The sequence below is a fragment of the Thermobia domestica genome, chromosome 14, assembly GCF_964235325.1.
Source record: "Thermobia domestica chromosome 14, izTheDome1.hap1.1, whole genome shotgun sequence".
NCBI lineage: Eukaryota > Metazoa > Arthropoda > Insecta > Zygentoma > Lepismatidae > Thermobia > Thermobia domestica.
In genome coordinates, this window is record NC_137467.1 from 67,268,939 (window position 1) to 67,293,136 (window position 24,198).

The 24,198-nt window shown below is 34.7% G+C and overlaps 1 protein-coding gene across 1 annotated transcript in view; it reads left to right on the forward strand.

The window, feature by feature from the left end:
• The window catches only part of LOC145669855 (uncharacterized), a 344,449-nt gene that overhangs the window by 102,244 nt on the left and 218,007 nt on the right, over positions 1 to 24,198 (forward strand). Inside the window, exon 3 of the mRNA XM_081738200.1 lies at positions 20,850 to 21,151. Coding sequence (XP_081594326.1) covers positions 20,850 to 21,151 — 302 coding nt within the window. The remainder of the gene's footprint in view (positions 1 to 20,849; positions 21,152 to 24,198) is intronic.

Genomic DNA, 24,198 nt, shown 5'->3' on the forward strand with positions numbered 1-24,198 from the left:
ACAGCCGAGTTTACTGCGGCTGTATAATATAACAGTATTAAAACAGGTCGACTTAAAACCCGATCTATTTTTTTCTCTCAACAGTATGCCTTAGGTAAATGCAGAACTAACATTGGGCTACTTGACTATCTTTCATACTCCTCTAGCTAGGAACGGAATTGATATAATCGGAATACGTCTATAATTAAACGAGAAACTGGTTACTTACAGTACAACGTACACATATTTAACACGCCTCAATATTACCCAGTGCTACACGTCTTACAGCATAAATAGATGTCACTTGATGAATCACGTTACTTACCTAGAAGAGAAAAAGAAAACATTATATTAGTACTTTTGTGGCTTAATAAATGGCTTATATTAGTATAGAAAGACAGAAACTGTTAGTAAACAAGCTTTATACATTAAGCTATTTCAAAGAATTTATATTTATATATATGTATATGTGACTTCTAATGCCTTGTTTAAAGAACTAAGTATTGTAAAAAAAATTAAATGTACACAACAATGAATTAATTACTTCATAGACAAGAAACGAATAGAGATAGAAGATGAATAATTAGAAGAAAATGCAATGTCCTCTGTATTCTGAGATTAAAAGTGAAAAAGTTGTAAACAATTTTTCTTTCCTTCAAATCTCAGTTTGGCCTTGGAACCAGCCTTAATAAAATATATATTTAGAATTCAATAGACAACCTGATATAGGTGCGACCTATATTACAGATGTCATATCAAATCCCAAGTACATATTTATTAATGGGGTCATTCCATTGCAGACTTACCTGTTGGAAGCCGGTTTTTCTGATGGAATTACGATCCATATACAACTTTGAAACTTTACGCACGGCAGTCAAAGACTACCATAAGTGTTTAAGAATTCTTATATGCATCTTGATCATTTATGAGCAGAGCTTGTAATATTCAGGATACACTTGAATTTTATACGAGATTATGATAAAATAGTTGCTAAGACATTTTTATGGCTTTGTAAATTTATTTACATATTTACGTACAAAGCGAAGATATTAAGACGCGATTTATTTATTTTTTTTTCAGATATCATGAACAACTTTGAGACATCAGTGATTAGTTGTATAACTACGTTACTTTTTATTCTTCTTATTACACCTATTTATATTATTTACAAGGCATGCAAGAAAAGTAAGAAAAACAAGCTCAGTAATAATCAGCGAGTTACAGCCGAAACACCCGAATATGAACTGTCTGCAATAACGATATTAAATAATGGCCAAAAAGTTCACAAAAGTACACAGACTGTTTCTAAAATTAATTCAAATACACAAGTGACAAGTTCCTCAGCAACGAATGCGAACACCATTGGCATACACCAAGATAGTGCAAGGAACAAACGCGAGTGCGTATCAAAATCCGTCATGCGAGGAAAACATTCATTTGAAGCTCGCACGAATAATACTAAACATTTTCTCGACGATACCAATACATGCGAACAAATATGTCTCGATTTACGTATAGTCTAAATGAAAACAGGTCGTAAAGAGTCATTTAAAAACATTTTTATGAAAAAGAAAGTAACTTTTAGTATTTATTGTATGACTAATAATGTTAATTAAACCAGTTAATATCTTTTGTAAATATACTATAATCGACATTTAACTTTTAGTGCAAGGGTAAATTATATAATGCACGGCGTATTTTATACTTTAGATTTGTACGATATTATTCATATATTTAATAGATTTAGAGCGTATATTTAATAAACTTACTGATTGTTATTACTGAATTTACTGAGTTTACTTATTGTTATTTTCCTATGGTATTTAAAATTATTAAAAGTTGAAGCTAATTATCATGGTTTTGTCTATGACATTTCAAGATAGACTACTAATACTGACCGTTAGTGTGTGTGGATGTTCTGTGTTTGTGTCAATGATTTTGAAGTAGTTTTATTTCTACAAATAAACTACTATCATATTTATTATTAAACATACTAAGAAACTAAATCAAATAAGTGTATTTGAAGTGCGTATTCTACAGTGATTAATGAACCAAGTTGCATATACGGAATTCAACGCCATCTTGGCATACCTACGCAGAGTTTTAACCACTGATCGTCGTCTGGGCTCTACATTAATAATAATTATCTACATTACCGTTTTATTTTTCGTTTTGAACACTATGAATCCTAAATAACACTACACCATTGCAAGAACAAAAACACACAAATAACACGAATCACAACGATTCACCATCACTGTTCACGTCCAAGCAACTCTCGATCCTGTGTTGCCAGTGCCATACAGACGAAAATCATAGTTGCAGAAATACTTTGAACAATGCAAATATGCAACTTTAAAGAACAAGGTAAATACGCAAGTTATGCCTAGTGATTACATTTAAAAATTATCGAACCAGTGACTTTCTAGAAATAATAAAGTAATATTAATGACATTTATTACCCGATAATATAAACTTACCATCTTAATCTTGGATAATTGTTTCACGTCGATGGCACAGATCTATTATATCCTTCCAGAAGAAGAAGCCTATTTGAAATTGTGATGCACGTCCATTAATCACTCAAAATTGCCTAACCATCCTTTAGAACACGTTAACACGGCAATAGGATTTAGACTATCTACCCGGAGTTTTATCGATTATTTCATGATCCATTTAAGGAACTTCACTATATCCAAAACAAACTGTATCCATTCTTTTGTGATTGCATTGAAGGGGGGCTCAACAAGGGAGTACCGCCCCTCATTATTCTTTCCGATACGACGTCCGGAAGCCATCCTTCATCAAACTGTGAGAAGAAATCTTTCAGTGTTACGACTGCGAGTTTGTGTTAGTGCTGATTCAGTGTTTTTTTCTTTTCTTCTTAAATTGTTTAATTACGGATGTGTACATCCTTAGTGATTCTCTACATCGAGTTATCGTCACGTAAGCAGTGAAGAGTGAATTTGATGAGGTGCATAAATTTAATTTTGTGTTTTAATAAAGTCGATACATATATATCGTTATCTACTCGCTACACGAGTTCCCAGTACTTACTAAATATGCAAACGTAAGAAGTATACAGTTGCGACCGACATCTGTTAAAAAAAAAGTAAGACTGCTTCGTTTAGATTTTTTTTCTGTGTTCTTACTGACACATTTTAGGTAGTCTTCATGGCTTACCTACATCATTATGATTTCAATGGTAACTTTTCCATATATATTAAAAAAAAGACATAAAACTAGAAACACTTTAATAAAGAACTGAAAACTATTCATGATCAATAATCAACTTTACTATTATGTTTTCGTATACACATTGCATTTGTATTTTTTCTCGTATATTTTATTATGTTGTGATTAACTATTTTTGTTACAGGGTGATTCATAATTGTAGTTCTATGTTTTGTAAATAAACCGGATTACCATCCGATTTATTTTCTAAAGGCCAGGCAGTGTGGTGAATACATTAATAATTGGCAGGTTAGATAGTATAAGTGTATAAGGACATCGACTTAAGAATTTCTTGAGTTGCTTAAAAACCAGACTTCCGTGTATACGCACATTGCTCTATAGACGTCGCAACCAGGAAATATGGTAAAACTTCAGAGTCAGATATAAGGAAGTCTTGCTACAAGGAAGTCACCTACGAGGTAATTGCATCGATAGGAATTCAGAATATTGCAAGAAATACGGAAGGTAGTTCTCGACCTGCAGATAGAGCTCGAGGAGGATAGTCTCGACTAAACTCCCGTTTCGGAAAGATCCCGCGAGTCGACATCCAAATCTGTATATTCTTAGTGATTATAATCTGGACACTTCCATACCAAGACCGAAGTACTTCAACAGCAACCAGGTTAGTAGCTTCTCTTGAGATGTCTAAGTTAAGCAATTAATAACAAAACCGAACGATCTTTAGCTTCAACTAAAGCCAATTAAATTAACTTAAGCTTAAACTGGAAATCCAACACTTTACGAATGAAATAGGAAGATAGATAGTAGCCACACTGCCCACGCAAAGCCCTAAGTTGTTTACTAATCTAATTGTCACGATAATCAAGAATAAACTATTTAATGATATATGCTAAGTGTATTTATTTAGCTGGTTGTCTGGTTCGCTATCATCGAACCCAGATTGACCGAATTACGGTAATGCTAGCATCGAATGATTAATTACGATCATAAATCATCAACACCGAACCAGACACCACAATAGTATATAGTATTTTTGTGATTTTTGGGGCTCTGTGGGTTGACACAGGGGTCGGCCAGACGGGCCCAAAATCGGGGGAAAAGGGTTTTTTGACAAACATTCCCTTTTCCGCGAATTATCTCCACTATGGTACACGCTAGGGACATGCGAGTGGTACCATTTGAAAGACTAGTTCATCGCAAAGAAAACGAGGTGCAATACATGTTCCCACAATGAACAGTCTTTATGATAGTATAGAAATTCACTAAAAAGGTATTATCAGGAGAAAATATTTAAATCGGCTGTAGCAACAAATCTATTAATGCCAGGGCTACTCTTTGCATCTTATTCTCTTCACCATAAAGCAAAGATTTTTTGGAGGATTCGCAGGATCGTATCCTATACCAAAGGGGGAGATATTCGCGATAAAAAGGTTTTTTAAAGAAAATCCCTTTTTCCAAATTTGAGCGGAAATTTCCCGCATTTGATACTATTAAGGGACATTTTACGGACGCAGTTGGAAACACTGCTTTACTAGAAACAAAACGGGGTATGAACGATAATCCTACGAGAGTCTTGACGCAATAGATGATTGTGTGAAAATCTACAAAATACCTCAAATAAGCCATAATTTAAAAGGAGTAAACAATGGACATACACTATTTCGAGAATCGAGATAAAACGATAAATTATTACGATACTTTACGTCTCGTCTCGAATTCCATCTCCAAAGCGAAACGAAAATTTGACCTGTCCTGACCTGAATGAGAATGTTAACTCTCGTCCCAATTTTGTTTGTCTTGTTTCAAAAACGAGATGAGAAATTCTTATTCTCGTGAGCAACAATAAACAAGACCGAAATATTCTTGCCAAATGTTCATTTCTGGTGGTAATGTTATGACCTGAGCGATAATAAGCTCCTAACTTTTAATCTACCATAAGATAATAATAATTATTATTAGTTTATTATTATTATTCCTGAAGATTTGATAGCTCGAGTGTTGAAACATCCCTGTATTCAAATATCAGAAGAAAATAAAACGTGTGTCATCGCCGATCAATTGCCATCGAAAATTTGAAAATAAAAAAGTACTAGTCGTTAATCGATCCGATTCGATTCGACTACTTTCACATTACTTTCGAGCACCTTGATCACTTAACCACGATTATTGCACAGCAATTGATTTATCTTTAGTTTGTTTACGAGTATAATACACGCACCGTATTTGATTCAAAATAAAGGAGTTTTGTATTTTGTTTTTATACAATCTGTAATGTTGATACTGTGGTGAATACAATGATATAATGCACTCCGAGTCCTCAATTACATATTCCTGTGTTTTGCCAATCAATCTGACTGTTAATAATCTACAAACAGAAAAGGCACTTTATTTAGGCGAGCCGGAAGAAGAAACGCATTAGATGAGTGGTTAGCGGTGTAGTTTCCTAATACAGCAATCCGTGTTTGATTTCTCCCTTCGCAGTTTACACTTTTTAAAATGTATCATTTACAAGGCTGAGTTCCAGTTGGATGCTGCTAAATGAAAGATACTCTCCAGTGGATAAATTCGTTGATGATGTAATGCTGAAAATAAAGGGAGGAAAATGAATGAAGAAAACGAGCTACAGAGTTAATTCTATCAATGGTTCTATATTTGATGTTAACCGATAATTTTGTGCATTTTTAAATTTTGTTTATTGAGAGTGTATTCTCCCCTTTTGTTCTTGTATCTCAAGGTGTAAATTTGCGCAAATATTAAAAAATCGCGAACCTTAAGTTATACTTGCAACTTAAGGAGAAACACGCTTAATACTGGTAACTTCTCCAACTCGTTTAAGTGTTAACGAATTTTGCATTTTTAATATTTACAAATAAATTACTGCATAACAATATTTACGATTTTCAATAGTAATTTAACGAATAATGAAATTAGACAAGTTCTTCTTTCGAAGTAACATTACGTATCAATGAGTGTCGTTGAAACCTAGGAGCTCAGGCCCTGTTAGATAATCAAAATTTTCATTAGGGGCTGGGTTCTTCTCCTGAGTGATCAATCCATACTTTAATTGATTTGCAGATAGGACTACTGTTAATAGTTTTAAAAATCAGCGCAAGGCTTTGTGTTTACTTTAGAAAAATAAACTAATACATATACTGCATAATCTATCCGTATATTATTTGATACGCATATATGTATAGTCATTTGAAGTAAGTTAACTGTTTATATAATCCCTCACTTGAGTTAATTATAAGACTATTTAAGTCCTCTGACTGTTATCTTCTCTTCGGTGCCTCTGGTGTCTATATATTTTTTCTGGTATTGTGCTGTTTCTGTGAGCACAAGTATGCAAAGACTCCCTTTTGGAACGTGGTGGAACGTAATTAGTTGGAAAGTGAACAAGAAGACTTACGGGATTGGCTAAAGGACTCAGCAAATAAAAGGCAAAAAAAGAACTAATACAATAACTATGTATATGTCTATTAAAAGAATTTAAACTTCTTGATAACAATGACTATATATATATATATATATATATATATATATATATATATATATATATATATATATATATATGACTGTATTTTCATTTATTTTCCATAATGTCTGAAGGAGGATATGTTACATATCCGAAACTGTTATAATTTAAAATAAAATGTGTTTTAAGCTTTGGCCAGTGTTTCTTCCGTTAAAATATTCAGATATCTCATTTTTCTCCTTTCCTCCCTCCTAAAAAGGTACAACTCTGATTTAAAAATGTGCTATTCTTGTAGGATTGTCTCTTGAGGTACGTCACCATTGCTCGGTCCAACTTAAAGACTTGTTCAAATTCGTACTCCGAAATTTCACGAATGATATACCCTATAAATAATTCATGTAGTATCGCAATTTTTCTTTGGGTGCGTTCATAACGGAATTCCGTCGTGTCTTCAGGATTGCCATTGGTGGGTTGATTAGTAATGTTACATAAGAAACAGCCGTAGAAAAATATTCATCATGTTAATAGATGCGCTCTCCTGACGTATTGGGATGTTGATAGAACCCTGCAATAAAGAACGTTTTTGTCAAGCTGCATGTAAAATTGTTTGCCTTCCGTTTTCTCAATGTAGACCAACCATCGAATTGCGCTAATCGATTGGGTACTCCTCCATCGGTAATAATTTGCTTGTAGAATTCCAATCGTGTGATCTGGTTGAGAAAATTACGACGCGATTCTAAGGCTATTTTTGTTACTTCTTCAAATGTCGTCATAAAGGATACACATACTTGACGAAGTACATTGACACCTTCAATATAATTGCTGGGAATTTCCTTTTGGAAATGAATTCGTATCGTTATAATGTGTTGTACCACATCATGAATTTGTTCTTGTCTTCGGTGGACATTTTATTTGCGTCATGAAACCTCCTTTCAGAGAGTTGTCCAATATACGTTTGATTTTCAATGGTGTTAAAGAAATGCTGAGATTACATTTGGTTGCAGATATATTAAATGCTTTTCACAATTGATGCGATGCTGGAACAATCTTCTTACACACATTACAATACGTTTCATTATAATCATGAATTCGTTGCCCAGTATTGTCAATATCCAGTTTAACACACCATCAACAGGAAACAATATCATTAACTGGTTACATAATAGTTTTCAAGTTATGATGGATCACTTACTGGAATATGTCAGTGATGAGGCTATGGTAGACTTCTCAGTGATTTCTCCACGTAATACGAATAAACCGTTCCGTGTAAGCTTTCGTCATGGTCAGAACTTGACATTGGAGACGATGTGGCCACGTTTGAAAGAGTATTCCAGAGTAACGACTCATTTCTTCTTTACGAACCATTTACCATTCATTTTCATCGATTAGATATACCGCGTGGCTAAGACGGTGGTATTCGCCAAGGAATATTTCAGAATGAGGAACTGCTGAAAAGCAAGTGAGCGATTGTACGTGTAAAAGTATCAGGATTCAAGATGCCTATCTTAGTCCATTGTAATTTCTATTGCATTAAAAAAATACAAGAGTGTAGACATAAAACGATATACGCAGTATCAACATCAAACAAAACATATTGTGGACAAAGAAGTGATGCTTTATATACTAATGCTGAAATCAATTTGTACCACGGTGTCAGTGCGAATGAAATTCCTCAGTTCCAGACTCATCTCAAGCAGTACAAAATTACCATTTATGCCAGTTTTTCCAGACAAGAGTCATTTACGAGGGACCCAATGAAGGAATCGCACTCCCATAAATTTAATTAATTTAGCTGGGCATTTTCATATTGTTCATAGTTTGACTACTTGCTTTGTCTCAAGTTTCTACTGTGAAGCGTGCACAGAAAGTACAATGAGCGTGCCCTTTAACATGTTCTAAATACTTATAAAGACCTTTTGTCACAAGAGTCAAACTTTGATGTTATTTAATGCCTGTAATCATCAATTTTACAGCAAAATGTTTTCACAGTTAGCAGAATGCACCATATTATAAAGGAGAACCTGTCTGTAAAATGGTGAAGCAGTGTACCAAATGTTTCAGAGTATACTCTATTTGTATATACTGAGCAACGAATTCATGATTATAATGAAACGGATTGTAATGTGTGTAAGAATATTGTTCTAGTATCGCACCAATTGTGAAAAGCAATTAATATATCTGCAACCAAATGCTATTTCAACATTTCTTTAACACAATAGAAAATCAAACGTATATTGGACAACTTCCTGAAAGGTTTCATGACGCAAATAAAATATCCACCGAAGACAAAAGCAAATTCATGCTGTGGTACAACACACATTATAACTATACAAATTTGTTTCCGAAAGGAAATTCCAACAATTGTATTGAAGATGTCAATGTACTTCGTCAAGCACGTGTTTCCTTTATGACAATTTTTGAAGGAGTAACAAAAATAAGTCCACTCTTGAGACTAACACTTGGAAGCCTTGGAATTGCATCGTAATTTTCTCAACCCGAACACAATTGGAATTCTACGTGCAAATTGTTACCGATGGATGAGTTCCCAATCGATTGCCGAAATTCCATGGTTGGCCTACATTGAGAAAAGAGAAGGCAAACAAATCTTACATGGAGCTCGTCAAAAATGTACTTTATTGCAGGATTCAGAGTTAATGGGTACTATCAAGATCCCAAGACGTCAGAAGAGCGCATCTATGAATATGATGAATATTTTTCTATGGCTGATTTTTATGTAATATTACTAATCAACCCATTAATGGCAATCCTTTAGCCACGACGGAATTTCATTATAAACGCACCCAAAACGTTGCATGACTACATGAATTATTTATAGGTTACATCATTCATGAACTTTCGGGGCACGAATTTGAACAAATCTTTAAGTAGGATCAAGCAATTCAATCGAGTAAAAATTTCGAGTATTTACAAATTACCATAATTATTACCAACAATGATTACTTCCTTTTAGGTAGGGGTAAGCGTGAGAGCAAAGTGGGCGGACGCCCTTACCCCCCTTTCAGATATTACCCATGGCATCCCTCCACTTCCTACAAAATATTAGAATTGGCAAAAATAGGCACATGGGACTTAGTGATGTCACCTACCTTTTCAGATCTACTTTTAATGCTGCTTTCAGCAATTTTTTTCTTATGCAAGAAAAATAACACAAGTGAGACGGATAAAGTAATGTATGTCTAAGGTACAGAAGCGTGGGATACTACAGTCATTATGTGACGTATTTAGATCAAACAGAAATAAAGTTATAGAGAATTGAATATTGATTTGTATCAAAGAGCTTTATTTCAAAAAGCAGTTACTTAGTTGTTACGTCGTTACATAGATGATTTTTATAAACGTAAGCATCGTAAAGCTATATACATTAATCTTCTATATATTAAACCCTTGGGGCCGCGGTGGCTTAGTCGTAGAGCATTCACCTCTGGTGCTTGGGGTCCCGGGTTCGATCCCAGCCCCCGCCAAGTGAACTTTGTGGTTTACAAACACCGTGTGCGTGGGTTTTCTCGGGGTTCTCCGGTTTCCTCCCACTTTATTCATTCCACCATTTCATTCATTACTCATCATCACCGTCTCCTTTAGCCTAACCGGCATAACCGTGAGACACAAAACACAAAGATATTAAACCCTTCCGGAGATGCTGAGGAAAATGGTATAATCTCTTACAACGATTACAATGTATTTGTGACAGCATTTTAAAGCAATTATTAATTTCATTTGTTTATACAGCATTTCAGTAAAACTTTTGATAGGTGAGTTCCTGGAATTGCATATTTAAAGCAGTGTTGCAAACTTCATAAGCGTTTACCACATTTCATAACCGGTTTCAGGTGTTTAATTTCCGTAAACAATATTACGATTATTACAACCATTGAAATATATCTATGCGATTAAATGATCTATTTACCTATGCTATTTTTTAAATAAAGACTTTTTTGAAAATATCTAATGTTTAGTCCCTTGAAACTTTCCTCCTGTTCGTTCAAAATTCTTCATATCATGATCATAGTTTAGTCACTAACTCGTTTGGAATATGTATCAGCCTGTCAGTTTCACTTGTATTTTTACTTTTGTAGAGGTCACCAAAATTTGGACGTTGTTATTGCAATAACGTTCTTTGACTTCAGAAAGAATAATGAGTGTCGCATTGTACCTTTCCAATTGATACTCAAATTTGAAGTATGTAATAACGTGAAGCAATGACATTAGAGAAAATATAACTTTTATATTTGGTTGGCAACACTGTCCGCTTGGTGGTGTTGTGTAGTATATAAACCAGAGTCTCATGGTACAAAATTTAATTTTTGTATCTATTACTTGAAAAGTTACAAGAATGTAACAACACAAATGATCAAACTTGTATATATTATGTGGTGTTGCTCTGGCTTAGTTTATCTATCTTTGCTTATGATTATTCCTTAGAGGCATCGAACATATTAATGTTGTGATACTGTCGTTACTAGTTTACAACACCATCGAATAAAAGGAACATTCAAAGCACATTGGAATTATGTCAAAACACTAACGTTGTAACGAAAGAGACATACAATTTATACTGTTAGCTACAGTTCATGAACAAATACCCTATTTTCTTATAGCTTTAAACTTATTAGCAATACCTGCACCTGAATGTTCCAAGCTCTGAATGAAATTTTAGACAGAAATCTTAATATAAAATGTATCAGTAATAAAAACCAACACTTGATTTATTTGTGCACCGAACGCGAAAAATATAACATCAAATATGACATTAGCTCTTTATTAATGTAGAATGACTTAGATGTCAGATTATTATGATAGAATAAACTTTACATCTCATTGGTTATTATCTTTGTTGTCACTGACTCTATACGAAAGTGAAGGGGTCATTGAAATTTAATAAATATTGTGAAATTGTATATTTAAATTGGACAATCCTCCTCCCCTTGACGCGCTTTAACAGCGGACGAAATAATTATACAAATTTAGACAGTTTATGGGGCACACATATCGTATGAGGAAGATGCTGTACAATGAAGAAAAAATAAAAAGAGTAAACTTCATTGTTACTTGCTTATGAAGTTATAAATGATGATTTTCGGCTCTATTTAGTCTCTGCGATGCTCTCTTCAATGTTTAGCATCCTGGGACAACATTTCCCCATGACGTACCTTTCCTTCTAGAAATTTGCTGATAGAATCGCTAGCCACTTTCAACGCTTACTCTGTAAAGATTTTCAAGGGAAAAAAATCTATATGAAAATCTAAGACTTGCATTTTTAATAACATGACATGCAATAGCTTGGTACCAATTCACAAGATCATTCGTTTCATGATAGTTGCCTGATTTATGTTTCGGAAGAAAACCAAGACAGATGACTATAAAAGCTTTCCACGCTTTGTTGTCAAGGGGATTCTACAGTTCTGCAAAATGGTAGTCATTCAAGAATGATGATTTCCGGCCTAATAAATAATCCTGCTTTCAGTTTCTTTTTATCGCTAACATTGAGAACTTGAAAGTTTAAATACATGAATGCAGAATATTTTTTATAAGAGCTTCTACAAAATGTTTCATACGAGTCAATTTGATATGCAGTGGTGGTAAGTACACTGCTTCCAGATTCACCAAGGTAAGAGCTTCATGTTGAGTCCATTAGTTCTTAACAACAGGATCTGATTTTATAAAATCCTATACCAAAGTAAAATAAATTATATTGTACCTACTCTATATCCTAGTTTCATCACAAAAATATCTGTTGACGTGATATGAAAACAAAAACAGTGAACTCACGCAAACACTTTTATAGGTATCGTCAAATATCAATAGTACAATCTCCTTAACAATTTAAATGTAACTATCTTCATCATTGGTTGTCATAACCGAAACTTCAAGATCAATTTAACAGATTTATACTAATAAGGTAAAGTTTACGACAGACATTCTACCAGATACTCATTTTAAAAGAATTATTACAATCCATCAAGCTATGAACTATAACAGGAAAAAAACGAAGCAATAGTTGCAGGGGTGGATTTCAAAAGAGCCTAAGTCAATTTTTGTCCATTTTGAAATATTGGTTTCATTAAGTTATATCTCAACATCTGCGAATTGAACAGGTTTTCATGCCAAAACTCGATAAGTCGAATTAGTTGTAGGCAAAAGAAAAAAACGTTGTTTACCAAAATGTCCTTAGTCTGCGGTACTCTCTGAAGTTTATTTTCTGACTCATGGCTAAAAACACTTGTAAAACTCTTGCTATAGACGACTATTGCACAGTTATTTTACGAAAAGTAGGCAATTACAAGTTTGTTTTATGTAGATTACTTTTCTTTTACAGAAATAAAATGGTGGTAACACACACGAAATATTCGTCTCCTGAAAAAAACTTACTTTTAGACTTAGCCTCTTTTGGAATTGAGCTCTTAAATTTAATAACAACACTTCATAATAATCTCTTCTAAATTACAATGAACTTATTTCTCACACACGCAATAATTTCATAACCATATAGGGCAATGAATTACTTTTCTCAAACATTCCCAATATAGTTTTCAGAATTTAAATAACTTTTCAATTACATAAGTATTCATGAACCCCCTAAATATATTGGAAGAAATACGTGAAAATGCAGGATTGTATCTCATATTCAAGCATTGGTAACGGACTCCATTCAACGATATACTATATGACACAAAAGTACCTCGGTATTCTTCAGACTCTTGTGATCGATGACTTAGTTAGGAAGCTAACGCATCGTACAGAAATTTAGTAGAGCCAAAATAATTCAGAGTTTTTCCACCATATAGCAAATCACTCTGAACAGTCAGCAATCGAATCGATCTAACTTTTTGTTTATTATTATTATTATTATTATTATTATTATTATTATTATTATTATTATTATTATTATTATTATTATTATTACTATTACTATTATTATTATTATTATTATTATTATTATTATTATTATTATTATTACACTGAAATAATTAGAAATTATTTAAAACCCTCAGCAATATTCTTAATTTGATATTTAGTCCTTGTCTTGGCATATACCCTGTATATGATTGAAAAATAATTGTATTCCCATTCGACTAGCTGCAAAAGGCAACGGCTTTTGAGAACCAGTTGCATATGTCATGTCACTTTGAATGTTTAAAAAGAATGTGTTTAGCACTTATATCATTCAATGAAAGAAACTATATGTATCCTTGGTCAAACATTTCTGTATACTAACCTTTCTGCAACAGACATTGCCATAGTCAGCCTTTGTCAAAAAGACACTGTGACTCAACAAACTTATGAAACTAGAAAGGGACTTGTTTCCCAACAATGATTGAGGAAAATAACATAACTACTATACATACATGTTGATATTGTTAACATATATCGGGTGTTGGAAAATAAGTGTTACAACTCTTGGGAGGTGACTCCTGCCGCTGAGACAAGAAAAAAGTTCTCTTGAACTTTCGCCTATCGGACATAGTTTCGGATCTACAAGGTGCCGAAAGCGTGGGAAAATGACTTTCGGACGCCAATAGTTCGGAAACTACCCAACGTAAAGAGGGCGGGTAAAAAACTCACTGAAGAAGTCATACCTGCTGTATTGAATTTTACATGTTTCATAATCCTACAATGCACGCGCAAGTGATTCTCCAAAGGAACGTAGGGAGTCCCGGATAATCTTCCAAATTAAATTGGTCTAAATGTTTATGAATTGACAGGGTTTCTATCAGCTAACGATAATTATTTTGTATTTAGTCATGACCGTTGTGTATGGTTGCATAATCGCCAGGTAGAGCACAGCAGATGAAGCAGGGTGATTCACATGTGTGGAAACACTTAAAGAAAAATGCTCAGAAATGCACGAATACTCAGTAAACGTGAGTTGAAAGCTTCGAAAATGTAAGGAATAGCATCAAGACCATGAAAGCCATTGCCAATTCACCAATAATATTCCCTCAAACTGATGCAATATGATGTGCACGGTTGCATACCAATAAGAATGCAACAACTGAGGCCAAGTTGAAATTGTGGAAGGGGACTCACTAAGAAACTAGGTAAATTAAATGAATGTCCCATGATCGATTTTTAAATGTGGCCAATGTGTGTGTTGATATCAACATGTAGTTAATGGGCAAATGTCAACATGACCCACTACTGCTGGGACACTGTCCCACGTGCAAAAACTAGGAAAATAACCTTGTACATTCTGCTATTATATCTGATGCACGTTTTTGGTAGAACGTAACTAGAACACGAATGTCCGTCTTTGTTTGGGACAATTGTCCCACCGTCGACACACATGAAAAGAAATCTGTTAATCCATGGTTCCAATTCTGATAGAGCGCGAAAATAACAAACTTGTATCATGTCCCACGTCTTTTGGGACATATGATGTTCTCGAAATATAGGAAAATGCCTTCAGAAATTCGTATCTTACACAGTGTACATGCCAAGACAAAGACGAAAATGAACTAATTTGGTACATGTAACACTACTGCTGGAACACTTACATATGGAAAATTAAACGACATAAGAAATAGGAATAAACGTCTTAAAGCTCTGATTGTTTACAAGTGTGCAGTAGGATAACAAAATGAAACACACGAGCTTGTCGGGAAGCTGTACAAGAGCGCTTGCCAAATAAAGTGAGTACTCCTCAAAGAAATAAATACAGAGAAAGTGAGGGCTAGAGCGCTCGCTTTTGCTCTCGTGGTCGCAATTTCCAATCTTACTGGGAGCCCACGGCCTCAGATTCAAGACCCGAGTAGTTATTTTCCTATTTTTCGCACTTCGGACGGTGTCCCAACAGTAGTGGGACATATTGACATTTATTCATTAGGTACATGTTGATATCAACACACACATTGGCCACATTTCAATATCGATCATGGAACATTCATTTAGTTTACCCAGTTTCTTAGTGCGTCCCCTTTTACAAAATTCAACTTGGCATCAGTTGTTGCATTCTTATTGGTATGCAACCGTGCACATCATATTGCATCGGATTGAGGGAATATTATTGGTGAATTGGCAATGGCTTTCATGTTCTTGGTGCTATTCCTTACATTTTTGACGCTTTCAAGTCACGCTTACTGAGTATAAGTGCATTTTTGGGCATTTTTCTTTAAGTGTTTTCAAACATGTGAATCACCCCGCTTCATCTGTTGTGCTCTACCAACACTCCCGAAGTCTTTCAAGAGCATTTGAGTACAAATTCGCAACACTTAATACTCAGAACGTCACCGTTGGCCAGCATCCGTACTTGGCGATTATGTAACCACACACAACGGGCATGAAGGTGTCCGCCATTTTGTACTTGTTCCAGATATCGACTTAATACAAAATAATTATTGTTAGCTGATAGAAACCCTATCAATTCATAAACATTTAGACCAATTTCATTTGGCAGATTATCCGGGACTCCCTACGTTCCTTTGGAGAATCCCTTGCGCGTGCATTGTAGGATTATGAAGCATGTAAAATTCAATACAACAGGTATGACTTCTTCAGTGAATTTTTTACCCGCCCTCTTTATGTTGGATAGTTTCCGAACTATTGGCGTCCGAAAGTCATTTTCCCACGCTTCCGGCACCTTGTAGATCCGAAGCTATGTCCGATAGGCGAAAGTTCAAGAGAACTTTTTTTCTTGTCTCAGCGGCAGGAGTCACCTGACAAGAGTTGTAACACTAATTTTCCACACCCGATATATATACTATGGTGAAATATTTCAGACCCCATGTAACTTACATTGTAAAAGTCGAAGTACGTGGTTTGCTCCATAAATCTAGAGCGTGTTTCAAAACAACACCGACAACGTTCGGGAGGTGATTCCTGAGACTAAGATAAGACGAAAAATATAGACAAACCTGGGTGCACAAATGCTTTCTTAACGAGTTGTAGGCTTTCGAAAACAAGCAAAAATGAAATTTAAAGGTCCATAGCCCCAGAACTATGGGACCTAAGGTTGTCGGGTCAAAACTTCACTTAGGAATTAATAAGTGCACTAGGGGAAACCAGAGTGTTCAAGAACACTTAAGCTTTGATTATAAATAACTGTTTTGTTTGTGGAGATAAAGTTAAGATTTCTTATGTATAGAAAGCTTGAAGTTTACTAAAGTGCAGAGGAAAGTCAAAAGTAACATTTTTTAAACAAATCAGTGAGATGTTTTAAAAATGTGCCTATGTTCGATATTGCCCGAGTGGTCGGGGTAATACCAAACATAGTGTTTACTTTAAACTTTCCTTTACGAAAGAAATGAAATGCATTAAAATACATGAAAATTACACCGTAATTCAATATTTAAATCTTTAGTAAGAATTATAATTATAGACATAGTCAATAAATTTAGTAAATAATAAATATAGCAAACTATTCTAATTAATAAAGCTAATAACACTTATTACCAAGACATGGTATATTTCCTAAACCAATTTCATTAACTTATTACTTTCTTTTCAATAAAGAAAACCATTTAAAAATTGTTGAGAATTTTTTTCGCACGATGGGGTAAACCGAACCTCCAGGATAAAGACAAACATTCTGTCTGGCATTTCCCCATGAGACGCTATTTTATTATTATAGTTGAAACTAATTGTTGACTGTATAGAGGCTAGTAAGATTACAAAGAACTAGTGTTCAAATATAGGGGAATATATAGCTTTATCTGTAACAATATAAATATGAGCCAACTTACCTTCCCACATTGTTGAATCAACGTTATAAGTGAATTGACAAAAAGAAGAAAACTTTTCTTCGTGGCAATTCATTCAACTGACGGTCACCAAATTTATGCTACACTTTTTCCGCTCCCTCCGCTCGTATGTAGCAAAATCGTGTGTTTGCTAACAAGCTTTCTTGGACGTAAACTTAGGTGTTCGGCATTACCTCAGTGTTCGCCAATACCCCGGTTTTCCCTTCCCAAAAATACGTTTCAGAATCCTGCGGTACTCCCACAACAATTTTTATGGAGGGAGTTTGGCTACGGGCATATAATTAGAAGTACCCACCGACTACGTGTATAAAAATTGTTGCGGAAGTACCACAGGATTCTGGAACACGGATATTTGGATAGGGCAGTTACCAGTTCCTAAGTGAAGCCTTGACCCGACTACAGGGAGTCCCATGATATTGGAGGTATGGTCTTTTAAAATTATTTTTTTCATAAAATGTCCATTGAAGCTTTCCTGGTGAAGTATTGCAAATGTCTTCACAGTTTAGCATACAGGAAAATGATTTGATTTCTGTATGTTTTCGGCAGCCTATAACTCCGAAATGTCGGATTTTTGCACCTAGGTTGGTCTATGCCTTTTGCCTTATTTTGATGTCGGGAATCACCTCGCAAACGTTGTCGGTATTTATTTTGAAACACCCTGTATAACATATCATATGACGGATGGAAACTCTGAGATTCCATCGTAGTAGTTGCATATCAAGCTTGATTTCTGAATTTCAAAACTATATAGACTTATAACATTGGAGAATCACTATTGGAATCTCTTCGTTCTGGGAAAACAATCTCTACGTCCTATGCTATTCGTCTAGGAAAAAGCCCACTGCATATTTGTTTAAAAAGAATTCTTAAGAACTGCTAAATAAGTGAACTGTTACTCTCAGAAACAATCAAAACTATTTGATATAAACATAAACTATAAAGCGTTAATCGGATGGAACTTTATTTAGTGTAGTAATAGAGTTTACTCTGCAAATATTAGTTTTGAAATTATGTCCGTTTACCTACAACTAATAAAGGATTTATTTTATCCAAACTTAAGTACCCTAGCCGTTTGTTCACTTTTTCAGTTTATAAATAGTATAAATAGTATTCCATACGAGGAAAAATCAATAGAGGACAATAAACATCTCTTTCTTAAGAAGTTATTCAACAACTTATGAAAACATTACTGTTAGAGGTGTAACGAAAAACTTTTGATATTGACTTTATTCATATCTTAAACATATTCTCAAAATTGTTATCAATTGCTTTGGTTATGTGTATAGGTCAATAAACACTTTTTTAAAAAATATTACAAATATTCCTACGGCCAAATAAACACAATATTTCATTTTAGTTTCGAAATGTGGGCTGTGTTAACGCAAGAGTCAAAGTGATCCCTCCATTAATGATAATATAATTTATTTACTGGTACTGATAGTGTTACGGAACTGTCAGCTATACTGCTTATTTCTGCTTGAAAAGTTTTACTGATGATATGCAATCACATAGGTTTAGATGGGAAAAGTATCAAACATCTATGAAATCTTAGTAGCAATGCCCATCCTTCCTTAAAGAAATGTTGTATTTTTGATGGTATGTATAAAAAGATATCAGCAAAAGTAGCGGAATTAATTTTTTGTTTAAGCTTAGCACCTAAAAATTGATAGAGCCCACGAATGTAGTAGAACTGTATTTTGTAGAACAAAGATACATTATCCACAATCAGATGGCTTGCAATCGCTATTTCAATGTGAGCAACTGCCCTCACCACACTACAATTATCCGTCTGGTAGAACGGTTTCGGCAATATTATTCGGTCTTCAAACTATCAAAGTTAACCTAGATTACGTTCGGCTCGGACTCTCGGAAACGTTCAACGAGAGAGGAATATCATTAATGACAACCCAACCATTAGTAATCTGACAATATAAACCACTTCGTGGCACTCAGCTGGTGATGACGCGAAGGTCATTCCAAAGAATTGTAAATACAAACTTGAAATTGTTCCCGTAAATATTGCAGCTGATGCAGAAGTTAACCCTCGGAGACACACCAGCCGTCTCAAGTATGATTTTCGCTTCCGGGAGTTGGTAACGGAACAACAGGACTTTCTTCAGAATCAGGCAGGATCTCAGAACGGATCATCGGTATTTATTTCTTAGGAAAAAATTTTACAGTTACAGTTGCAGGGGAGCAATATTGCACAAGAATCAGGGACTTTTTAAAGATCGTCTGTAGCTAATAATCCTGCTCACTGGTTTCAGCAATATGACGCAACTGCTCACGCAGCATAAATTCTGGGCATTGCTATCACAATCTTTGGGGAGAGTGTTATTTCCAAGTACCGTACTCAAATTTCAACTGACCATCATCTTCAACTGACATAAAAGCCACACTTTTTCCCTCAAGGAATATCTCAATGAACATATATACATCAAACATATAGCCAGCATAGAGCATGCAATATCAATAATCACACTGAGGGCCGTGAATTACAGCCGGAAATTGTCGGCAAAGTGTTGGATAATGTACTGGAAATGATCACTGACTGTGAGGTTGCGTGTGGATACTTTATCCACATCTAGTGTTTTCACATTTCCCAACTATGTACTTGATATATGGAGAAGGAATAATTACTTGAATTTCCACACAGAAGAAAAAATATACATTATTCAAATCCATCCATGTGTTATGTACAATCCTGTATTTTATGTGGAGGAACCCCAATACTATATTAATACTATTTTACCAAAACATCTCCAATTTTCGGTGGAGTTCAGAAAACTTACTGTTGAAGTGTGCAGTGAAATCACAAATAGCATGCACCCTTGGGTAATCAATAACAACAATGTTCGTTTAAATATAGTTCAAAATCAAAATGGGGACCATATTGAACTTCTCTGTACTAGAACATGTTTCTACAGCGTATTTCCTATTTGATAATTTCATTACAATAAAAGTTTACTAATAATAATGACACATTCTAGGTCCTAGTATTCATGAGGAACTCCTTCAAATGTTGTGGTTACAATATAGAATCCACTGTCACATCCTTTCTGCTTACAAGTCTCGTACAGTTAACCACACATACTAGTCTCACAAATTACTGTTAACCACTCGTCACCGCGGTGATTCCGTTCACTGTACATGTATGTAAAGGTGTAGAGGTGTTTCCGTATGGTAACAATGCTATTTCTTTCCATCACAGTCGAATTATTTGCTATTTTTGTATACGTTCTTGAATCATGTTATAACTTATAAACCTCTAAATAGGACACTGCCGGAGTGGTGCATCAACTAGTTATTTCCGGAACTAATTCAAGTATCGAACCAAAGACTCTACTGGATGCATGTATTAGGCATCTAACTAATGTTCCGTTTATCCGCCTAAAGTTTAAGCAGAAATTAACGTGTGCGTGTGCGTGTGCGTGTGCGTGTGCTTGTGTGTAAAGTGTAACTCATTTTATGTTTTCCTTTTCTAGGAGTACCTGGAACAGGGATCGTATTAGAAAACTACATGACACTTTTCGGAAAGTTTAACGTTTCTTTGTACCTTAAAACGAAAATGCTTAACCATAAAAATGGATATATTGCAATTTACTTATCACAGGGTACAAACGTCAGTACAGATAGTATGTATTTTATCAGACTTGGCCTTATGAACGAAAAATGCAAACAACAAATAACGAGTATTTCAATTGCTCATTGTGGTAGTTTGGGTAATACTAACTTACACATTCATACTGGGGAGACAAGGAGTTGTAATATAATGAAAGAGACGAGGGTAAGTAAATATATTATTTAGAGTTCATTAGTATGTAATAGAAATCATTGTACATTTGCTGTCATGCATCAATTGATCAATTTCACCTAATCTAGTTTGTACTATTAAATTGTTCAAAATGATGAAAAGTCTAAATTATATCGAAAAGAATTCTGAATTGGACACCATAACCTAATAAATCTCATAAGTTTTGATTGCATAAGTAGAAACTCGGGAGGAATGCATTCTGGGAATATAATTTACTTGCTACTGTTTTCCGTTCTAAAGTTTCAACCTACGAATCAATCGCATATGTCTCTCATGTTATCTTAAAATTTAGGAAATTACCACAGTTTCATATATATATTTATATGTAGAAAGGAAAAATATAATGAATTTTTGAAATCAATATTCATATTTATGTTTGATTTCAACCTATTAACTTTTATCTAAAACTGTACATTGATATTTCTATTCCAAGGTAATTGATATAAGATACAGTTGCTTATCTTAAACACTTTATGACAGAAGTCAGAGTTTGAGAATATCTGATTTTTTTTAATTGAATTCAAAATTAAATATCTGATTTCTGACAATTAACTTTTTACTTATAAAAGACATATTAAGATTTGTTAATAGACTACTGTGTGCATTATAGGACTCCGCAAAATCCTTATGGAAATTGGATTTCGGTGGAATCGCTTGAAACCGTGATATGGTGTAGATATTGTGATCCTGAGAAAAGAAAAACTCAATGGACATAACCACCAATAACTGTCTGTTTGGCCACTACGCGGTCATTTAAAAAAACACACCAGAACCTGATGACAATCTGGATTTATGGTGATTATGTATAAAACAGTAAAAATACTTAGCTTTTATCATCGTATACTACAACCTGCTAAAGGAAGGTGGTGAGTAGCAGCTAACATCATTTAAGCATAGGTAACATCCCGATATTCATCAAGCGGACAAAGGAAAGACCCCGAAGTCCTACAGAAAATGACCGGCTTAAGCCGAGCCTCCCGAATGTGAACAAATACTGTATCAACTGACCTAAAGTTGCTCAGTAGCCACAAATTAACATATTTTTCAGCATTACATCTAAAACGTATCAGTTTCATTCATTTTCAGAGGAATGTAAAATATCGTTATACCCGGCTGTTTTAAAAAATGTCAACCTGTAGTGGCCAAACGGTAAATGAATGATGATTATGTTCATTAAGACATTTTCTAACACTGACAAGATCTACAACACATCAAAATTTCATTCATTTTCACCGAAATAGAGAACAACTTTATACTCGGATATATTTTAAAGAAAAATGCACTGAAGTGGGCAAACGGTCAGTGATTGATGCTGGTGCTATTGAGACTTTATCTCAAGATCACAATATCTACAACATATTACGATTTCGATTAATTCAAACGAATTCCAAATTCGATAAGAATTGTGCGGGGTCCTTTGGTTGAACAAAATTAGAGATTAACCCGTAACAAAACACGTCAGAATTTTTGATACAACAACACAGGTCCGTCTCTGAGGGTCTCTCTGGAATTTACAGTCGTTATTAACCGATATTTGTACTGAACAATAAAAATTGTGTATTTTTATGCTCTGTCAAAGCTTACTTACCAAATAAATGCAAATAACCGTTACAAAATTCATTACATGATAACTATTACAAATACCAAATACAATAACGAAAACTTTTTCCTATTTTGATAGTAATATATTACTATTGAAAAAACACTTTTACTATAGTCCACAGAAACTACATGATCCACATCCAATGAAATAAATGATCCTTTTTATGAAAAATACACAAAGGTATAAAAAGGCAAACATTTTAAGAAAAATACATTGTTTCTAGAAAGTCATGTTTTCAAAAGGAAAATTAAACTGTGCTATAAATTTCAATATTTGAGTTACTAGAAACTGTACCAATGACCAATAGATTTTCCATTTTCATTGTGATCAAGATTAGTTAATGTTCTTAAAACAAAAATACCAAGGTGATTTGTTTGTTTTGTAGTTTTTACTTTGTACAATGGGGGCAAATCTTAACAGAACACTCATGGCCCGATCACGGTCCGATCATGGTATTTGCATCATGGTCCGATTCGAAAGCAAAGTTTTCATCAACTGTCAGATTTTCACCACTTCCTTCTTCTTTCTCCAACCACTGGATTACAAGAGTCCAAAAAGATGGACCATTTAAGCTCACAGAAAGCGAAGGACCAAAAATAGCATCCATTACGTTACAACACAGGCCCGTCTCTCAGACGGCAAGCCAAAATGAACAATTAATCATGTGACCCCTATAAGAGCTACAAACACACTACAATGAGGTTACAACGGCAGCAGCAAAAGGAGCGATTAGGTGATAGCGCCATATAATTATACAACTGAAGAAAAGAAAAAAGCATGTGAGTGGTACTTTGATCAGTCTCGGAGACGGGCGTATGTTGTTACGGGTTAAAATATAAAGTTAACCAAGAAAATTCTGTCGGTTTTTATAGAGATCTATATTCAATTAGCCCTCAACCCGCGAGATGAATGCGAATGAAGATATGATGAAGGTCAGTTGTTGGTGCGGGTATATCCAATTTAATACCTGGTTGTGACAGTTCAGTTACACCGCGACCTTCCTTAAGGACAGTGTGATCAGTAGACCTGTGTTGTTACAGGCGTGTGTTGTTACCGCGAGTTGCATGCGAATGAAGATAAGACGAAGGTCAGTTGTTGGTGCGGGTATATCCATCTTAATACCTGGTTGTGTCAGTTCAGTTACACCGTGACCTTGATTAAGGACAGTGTGATCATGGGGCCTCCACAGAGCATGGTAAGGGCGTGAAATCTGTACGAGCTCAAACTGGAGTCAAATGCCCCTGCAGCGGCCGGAAGATATGCCAGGCCAGTTGTCGAAAATGTCGTAACTACGCGAACAGTGCTGCAGTGATTTAACAAGTTCAAGGAAGGTAGCGAAACACTCGAAGATGCACCACGTGCCGGAAGACCAACACATGTAAAAGAATGAAGATCTTCAGGCAGTAATTGAGGCGAA